At 45.5% G+C, this 7,937-nt stretch overlaps 1 protein-coding gene across 2 annotated transcripts in view; it reads left to right on the forward strand.

Moving 5' to 3' along the window:
- The window catches only part of TRAF3IP1 (TRAF3 interacting protein 1), a 54,474-nt gene extending 51,174 nt beyond the window's left edge, over nt 1–3,300 (forward strand). Inside the window, exon 15 of one of the 2 annotated variants that reach the window (XM_074315957.1) lies at nt 1,106–1,238. In XM_074315957.1, coding sequence (XP_074172058.1) covers nt 1,106–1,112 — 7 coding nt within the window. In that variant the 3' untranslated portion in view covers nt 1,113–1,238. Of the gene's footprint in view, nt 1–1,105 lie in introns of both variants that reach the window. The other variant, XM_074315953.1, reaches the window with a different exon arrangement.
- Nucleotides 3,301–7,937: the final 4,637 nt, after the last annotated feature.

Raw genomic sequence — 7,937 nt, forward strand, 5'->3', positions numbered from 1 at the left:
CTAAGACCGCTTTGCTGCTTGCAGAACCGATAGTAACTTCGTCAGCTTTCAGGACTCTTTTTCTGTGTGTAAGTGGTGTGCGTGGTGCAGGTTCAGCGCACACAGGCCTTTATGTCCTTCACCGTGATCGACGCTCAGTTCCATCCAGTTTTATGCTGAGTGTCACACCCTTAGAAGCTCCCTTCAGCTTTTCTGCTGCCGTAGGACACACTTGCTAATGGATGCACAGAGTAAATGGGTAAAGCACTGGTGCTCCCGGACGGGGTCAGAGAGCTGGGCCTGGCACTGAGATGCAGCGTCTGGCTCCTGGAGGAGCTGGCAGGGCCTCACACCGGTGGCTGCCAAACAGGCACTGACTGCTATTTTCACTTTTTGCATTTCTTGTAAAAGCAAGAACCCTTTGGATTTCTTCTGGTTAGCTCAAACCTGTGCTAACAGAGGTCTTTTGTGAAAGTGAAGTGGCATAACGTGAACTTTCTAAAACCAGGGAGGCCCGTAATCGCTTAGCACTTAACATTTTGATGTAAGGTGTTAAAAAGTATCATTGCAGACATTTCCTCCCTAAAAAACCTGGTTTTGCTTTACAGTAGGATGGTAGGAAGCTGTTGGTTTTTTTGTTTTGTATTTATGCGCTTAAAAAACCTAAAGGGAAAGATTAAGTCTGACCTGGCTTTCCCAAGTATTTCTAGTGTCACCCCAGTACTTAACCCGTAGTGAAAGGCCACCTGTCATGTCTTGAGCAAGTGAATCATGGAGGCTTCCTCCAGGAAGCCCTTGAGGCTGGGTGAGCCTCCCCTTGAGGTTGGGATTCCAGCAAGGGGGGGGGGGCATATCGGGCTGTCTACATGTTGCTGGGTCTCGCTACTCACCTCCCTGCCGTCCTCCGGGCTCTGTGACATCTGTAACTTAAGTACTTGAAGAAATATCAGCCTGCGCTGTCTAAATTTCATGTTCAACTTCATTTTGGGTTGTGGGAGTTGTGAAAAATGATCTAGATTTCTCCCAGGTGTGAGGTTTTTCCTCTTTATATCATTATTGTAGTATGTTTCTGATTTTATCCTTTTTCTTTGGATGCGATCAGTAGTTTCCTTTTGTCATCTTTCAGTGTATAATGAAGCATCAAATCTAAAATGAGCCAGGATACTTACCAGCCACTGGTTGTGTTTCCGGCAGCATCACAGACGGCACCGTGGAGCCCTTACGGGCCCAGCTCGTGGAGCTGGAGCAGCTGATTAAAGACCAGCAAGACAAGATCTGTGCTGTGAAGGCCAACATCCTGAGGAACGAGGAGAAAATTCAGAAAATGGTGTACAGCATCAATTTGAGTTCGAGAAGGTGAAAGCTCAGGAATCTCAAAGACTAGAAGTCATCATCAGTTGGAAAATAAAAAGGAGGGTAGAGCATTATTCCTTTTGAACTGTCAGCTTGCTAAGAAAACGAATGGTTTCCAATGTTATCCAACTAATTTTCGGAGCTTTAAAACTGTAGACGTATTAGTGTATAGAAAAGACTGTGTGTTCCTACCTTCCTCCAGCTAGAATACTTGCTAGTTATAAATAGCTCTTCAAAACGTCTGTGTGAGAAGTTTCTTTGCGAGCCTGTCCTGTGTTTTTCTGCAGTAGACTGTTGCGTTTAGTTTATTACCAGAATTCTCAGGCAGTAAGTGGCCTTGGTACACCAAGGCAAACCGTAGTCGTTGACTTCAGGTTTCAGGTCTAGTGACAGGACTTCCATAAGTCAAGCACTGAATGAAGGAGGATAGGCATTTTATAAATAGAGTGAGGCCTGAAAATGAATGAACTGTATTTGTAGTTCATTTCCACTTGCAAAGCGTTCATTTCAGCCTATACCTTTATAAAGGGACATGTGAACTTTCTTTTAGCCTCTCTATAATTGCATGTGCTTCTCCGTGTAATTTTCTTGTTGGTCCCTATTATCTTTTGCTTGTGTTTCTAGCCCTTAAAGTTCATAAATTTCAAAAGGAGATTCGAGGTGGCCTTCCTGACCTTGTCTGGACATGGGGTTGTCCCCGGCCGTCCTCTCCTTCAGCATTTGCCTCTGCTTTTCCCCACAGTGGTGCTGGTGGGGCTCGGCAGGAGTCCCTGTTCTCTGTAAGAAGAGGGCTTGCTCTCCAAGGAACTGGCGCCATGTCCTTTCCTTCGCACAGGTGTGTGCACCTGTGCACCTGAGAGACAGGTAGCTTAGGGAAAACGGCAAAAGGAAGACTTAAAAGGATGCACGGATTTACAACATTTTTTGATAGGACCATTTTGGGGGAGAAATTATTTTTTAAAGCAAAACAGTTTTTGTTTTTTTTAAAACATGGTTTGTATTTAGTTTTTCACATACATATAATTCTGCAAATACATCTTTAAGTGTGGGTGCAAAGGATTTCACTATTTGGAGACATGTTTACTGGTCTTAGGTCTGGGTTCTGACATCTTGTATTTATTATGTAAACCAAGAGTGCCAGGTTAAGTGTTAGAACTGCCTGCGGAGGTTTTGTTTCTTTAAGGATGAGCACAGATGGCACAGTTTAGTTTTTTCTTAGTGTGATATCCAAAATGAATCTTTTACTCAGGTAGTTATATGATTTTCTAAGCCAAGTGCAAGATCAGACTATTAAGACCTACCATTTAGAAACACTGGTCTTCTTCTCCATAAAATACACCATAAAATTCTGTTTGATCAGATTATACTTAATACTTATTGGGGGAGGGGAGGTATTTAGTCACTAGCCCTTCGTACACTTATAATCTTTTCTTCCACTAAATTCAAATGACTTAGCCACAGCCTTCAATGGACTCTGTTTTGCTTCAAGTTAAGATATCTGCCTTTTATGAATTTGTATGTATGACTAGAATTTTTATGTTGCAAAAAATTACATGCACTGTATGTGGGTAAAATTTTGTATGAAGTAGTCTATCAAATTGTATCATAAAACTTATTTTTTTCTTTTATACATAAATCATTAAAAATAATCACATATTTTTTCTATAACTGTATCAGTTGTGCAATTCAGTTGACACCTGGAAAAAATTTATAAGCATTTGTATTTTTTTATTTTCATTTTGTTTTTCTTTGAAGAAAGTTCAGGGAAATTTATTTCTTCATATTGTGACGCTTATCTCTCCTGTATAAATTGAAAGTTTATATGACAGATAAGCATTTATCAGAAATTTGAAGATCATTCGTGAGGTTTTAGAAAGTCTGCATGTGATTTTTCCTGTATCTTATCACAAACAAATTAAATCCTGATGTTATTTATTATTTTGATAAAACACAAATGGGATTATTAAATGTTTTCTCTATTTTGGTTTATAAGTTTTCAGGAAGTACTAGTCATACTTCAGAAATTTTAATTTAAAGGTTGAGCTGATGCTAATTTATATTCAAAGGAAATACACAAACCTTTGGAAAAAATAATTCAAGGCTAACATTCAAGCTTTCTTCTTTGATATTCATACTTATTTTTCTTTTTGATAATCAGTTTAGAAAAATAGTAGTGATTGAAATCTGTGAAGAGAGATGATGTCACTACGTGACTACGTGCAGTTTAGGATTCGGCGTGGTCTGGCCGCTGGGCGGCTGTTGCCAGGGCGCCTGAAACGTGCCTGCACTTCTTTTTAAAGCTGCTGCACTGAGTAAGATTTGTCTTGCACTGAGTAAGATTTGTCTTCCACTGACATGCCCAGTGTCACGGCACACGAGTGAAAGGACAGATGGCCTGGACGGACCTCCACCAGCTTTTGAATAAGAGCTTGATGGCAGCAGTCACAGGCTTAGGATGGCCAGTTTGCTCAAGCTTCCAGAAGGATGGCTAGGAAATGAGACCTCGTACACAGATCATGTGCTCACACGTGCCCGCCTTCAAGGAAGATGGTCTACAGAGGCCAGGACTCAGCTCCCAGCTGTGAATCTTCCGCCACCCGCAGAGATGCAGCGGGCACGTCACGGAGTTCGTCTACTCCTGAGAGCCCCTCACGACCCCCTCAGCAGCTCCAGCAACATGCGATGTAGGTAAGCAAGCGTGTGAGGGGTAGAACGTGCAGGACATCTGGGGTCGGCAGGTGGGCCGAGTTTCACTCTGTCCTACGATGCACTTTATTAATTAAACGGCGTTTTGGTGAGGAGAGATTGTACAAGCTCTGCAGTAGGGAGGAAGCCAAGCCCCTGGGAGAATCCCCTGTTGCTTGTTTTGTGTGAATTTGTGGGGACAGAGTCCCAAAGAGCAGTTTCTAGGCTCTCGGCCTCACGTGGAAAGGTGCTGGCTCCAGTAGTAGATGGTCATCAGCTGTGACTAGTTGGCCGTCAGCTATAACCAGTTAGCCATTAGCCACTGATATAACTGCCGTGGCCAAACTAGCAAGCACGGACTGCACTTAGCAAGGGTTGGTTGATTGGCAGAGAAGGGGATGGCGGATGCAGCTAGCAAGTGGGGTTAGCAAGCGCGGATGGCAAATTGCAGATAATGTGGATCCTACTTCATGTGGATCTTACTTCCTGTGTCTCGCCCGGCCGCCATCGACACTAGGGTGCAGGAAGACCCCTTGTTGGGGTACTGATGGATGTTTGCTTTTGTGTCTCGACCAGCCGCCATTGAGAATATAGTGGTATGAACCCCCCATCCATGGCTCTGTTGCTGTTCCTTTTTGGTCTCGCCATATCTTGTGTTCTGGTGCGGGAAGCGGGACCAGAGACCCTGCGTGACAGTGTTCATAAAGGGAGATGCAGAAGGACTTTTTGTAATTCAGCAAGAGAAAAAATCTAAGTGGCTTTTTAAACTGTAAAAGGAGTTTTCAAGCCCATAGTTAGAGCTGAATTGCAAATTGATTATCTGCTCCTTGAACCAAGCAAGTTGGTCTTTCTGGTGAGAAAATGGCATTCAGAAGAAAACGTCCATAAATCACAGGGAGGCCCAGGGCTTTGCACATGAGTGTGATCAAAATGCACACTCCTCTTCCACGGTTCCCAGCAGCCACGTCCCCAAGCTGCCAGACAGTCACGTCAGCTCAGAGGACATTGGGCCTGCACACCCAGGTTAGCTCTGGGTACCAGTTAAATTCACATCTTTTTAAACTTTTATTTATTTAAGTGTGTTTTTCCAGGACCCATCAGCTCCAAGTCAAGTAGTAGTTTCAGTCTAGTTGTGGAGGGCGCAGCTCACACTGGCGCATGTGGGGATTGAACCAGCAACCTTGTTAAGAGCACCACGCTCTAACCAGCTGAGCTAACCGGCCGCCCCCACATTCATATCTTTTTGTTGTTTGCTGCATTCTCAGATTCTGTCCTGCACCCTGCTGTTTTAAATTTACCCACTGTCGGGGAGACCTCACGTGTCCATCTGGAGGTGGCCCTCCTTCTGCGGAAGCCACGCGAACGTCCCTGATGACGTGCCCGGCTGCCCCGGCTCAGCTCCCGATGGCTGACCTTGGGTGGCCTCCAGGCTCCTCTGTCCCCAGTGTGGCCTCCGCCTTCCCTTGGCTGCAGCTCTGGGCCCAGCACATCCCTGCAATGCCCTGAGTCTGACAGCGCTTGTGGCTGCCCCCCACCCCCATCCCAGGGTGTCTTTTATTCCCTGAGGACTTAGAGAAGAAGGTTCCAGAAGGAGTTGTGCTCCCTTTTCCAGGTCTCCACCACAGGGATGCTTCTGTTGAAATGTTCACGGACGCACAGTTAGTCCAAGAAACATTTTTTCTCCTGTGTTTAGATAGCTTGCTACTACCGTGTTTCCCCGAAAATAAGACCGGGTCTTATATTAATTTTTGCTCCAAAAGACGCATTAGGGCGTGTTTTCAGGGGATGTCTTATTTTTTCATGTACAACAATCTACATTTATTCAAACACAGTCATGTCATCTTCTGGAACATCGTCATAACGTACTAAATGTGTCTGGCTGACGATCTTCACTGGGGCTGATTTTCGGGGAAACACAGTAGCATTTGCTTGTTAAAGACAAACGCCCCACCTGGGCTGAGGTCTCACAGTGAAGCCTTACCCACGCCTTGGGCCTGAGGAGAGACAGGGTTGAGACACACGGGCGCAGGTGGCCTCAGCCACTGGTGAGCTCCGGCCTCCTGGGTGGTGGCCCTCAGAGATGCCCACCCGGGGTTTGTGGTTTCAGAGCCAGGCGTGGAGCCCCACAGAGCTGATGGGCTCAACAGCTCTGGGAAGTGTTGGTTTTGTTTTCATGAAGTCCATAAAACCCTCTGGCTCGGGCAGGGAGAAGCCAGGGCCACTCTTACAAGCTGCGGGCTTCCGCAGGTAGCCGCCCACCCTGCCCGATGGATGGACGACGGGGCCTGGTGGGCACAGGTCTCCCTGGGTCTGGGTGGCATCCTGGTCCCAGGCCACAGTGGCTGGAGGAGTGGGGTGCAGGCAAGGATGGCTGCTGGCCCCCTAGAACAGGAGGCTGAGGAAGTGAAGGATACCCCACTCGGGACAGGACTCCAGTGAGGATAGCCTGGTCCCTGTGTCCAGTTCTGGAGGACCCTCAGCTGCCCCTGGCGGGAGATGGAGGAGGGGTGCCCAGGAGGATGGGAGAGGTCCAGTGCTGGAGACCCCACAGAGCTGGGGGAGCACACGGAGGGGCAGACCTCTGGGACACAGGCTGACCTTCTCCCCCAAATTAATCTGTAAATTGAACAGCGTAAAAAATATCTGAATGAGAGAGTATTGAATAAATTTAAGCTAAGATACTATAAAGCTATAGTAATTAAAGCAAAGTGGTACTGGTATAGAAAAATATAAATTAATCAATGAAACAGCCCCCAACCAGATACATTATGGGGAATTTAGTTTCCGATAAGTGCGGTATTTCAAAGCAGAAATGTTTCAGATTGTTGTCCAAATAAATGTTACTGGAACATGTGGTTACCCCTATGGCAAAAATACAACATGCAAGAGTAACTTCCCAAAATTAAAGAGTTTAAAAAATATGAGAATACTTGAAGAAAGTAATTGGAGGGAGCACATTTTATATTTATAATGTTTATATTATGATACACTATATACATTTCTGTGATTTATAATAGTTGTGTGTCACGAGGGGCAATGTAGTGTATAGGAATAAAGCACGCAGCAGGGAGCATAGGAAATGCTACATACATTCTAGGGTGAAGAACTTCCTTAAAAAGGTATGATTTTTCAGAAGCCATAGATGAAAGCAAGTAACACTTGGCTCTATAAAAATGTAAAAACTTCTATAGACCCAACCAAAAGTTAAAAATGACACAGGGGGAGAAATATTTGCAACATCTCTAACAAAGAGTTATTCATAACAGACAAAGGCTTTTGAGTTAAGAAACCTACTTATAGCCCCATTGAGTTGATGGGAGGAAATATCAGTAGGTCGTCAACTCCTAGAAGAGGCCAGCGATTAGGAGGTGAGCCTGTATCTGACTGCAGGGCCGAGAGAGAACGTGGCCGAGCGTTTGGGAATTTAGAGGAGAGAGAGGGAGACCTGGGTTTGAGTCCCGCCGGGTCGGGGGCCCTGCCCTCAGTCCCTGGAGGGCTCAGCCTTTAGCTTGTGCCTTTGGACAAGTGGCCTGAGCGTTTAGCTTCACTTTGCCCCGTGTTTGACCACATGCATCCACTTGGTCCCGACCTCGTCGTTCATGTCAGGATAAACGCGTTGCTGGTTATGAAGCACACAGATTGATAATTGACAGTGTGCTCTATAGACCTATTGGCTAGTCGTGATCTGTGTCTGTCAGTTAACATCGCACTGGCACACGTTAGAAAGATAACAGTGCGCAGTGTGCTTGAGGATGTGGTGGTGAAAATTGTCCAGTATGTTTACACGATGTTTCAGAAGGACGTCTCAGAACTGAAAACAGGAATATTTTGCTGACAGAAGAGAAAGCCGGAGCAGGCACCTGACCAGTATCTTCAAATAAAAGGTCTGGCGGGTAGAGGAGGTGGGGTTGAACCTGTAC

This window comes from Rhinolophus sinicus, linkage group LG01, assembly GCF_036562045.2.
Source record: "Rhinolophus sinicus isolate RSC01 linkage group LG01, ASM3656204v1, whole genome shotgun sequence".
In the NCBI taxonomy this organism is placed as follows: domain Eukaryota; kingdom Metazoa; phylum Chordata; class Mammalia; order Chiroptera; family Rhinolophidae; genus Rhinolophus; species Rhinolophus sinicus.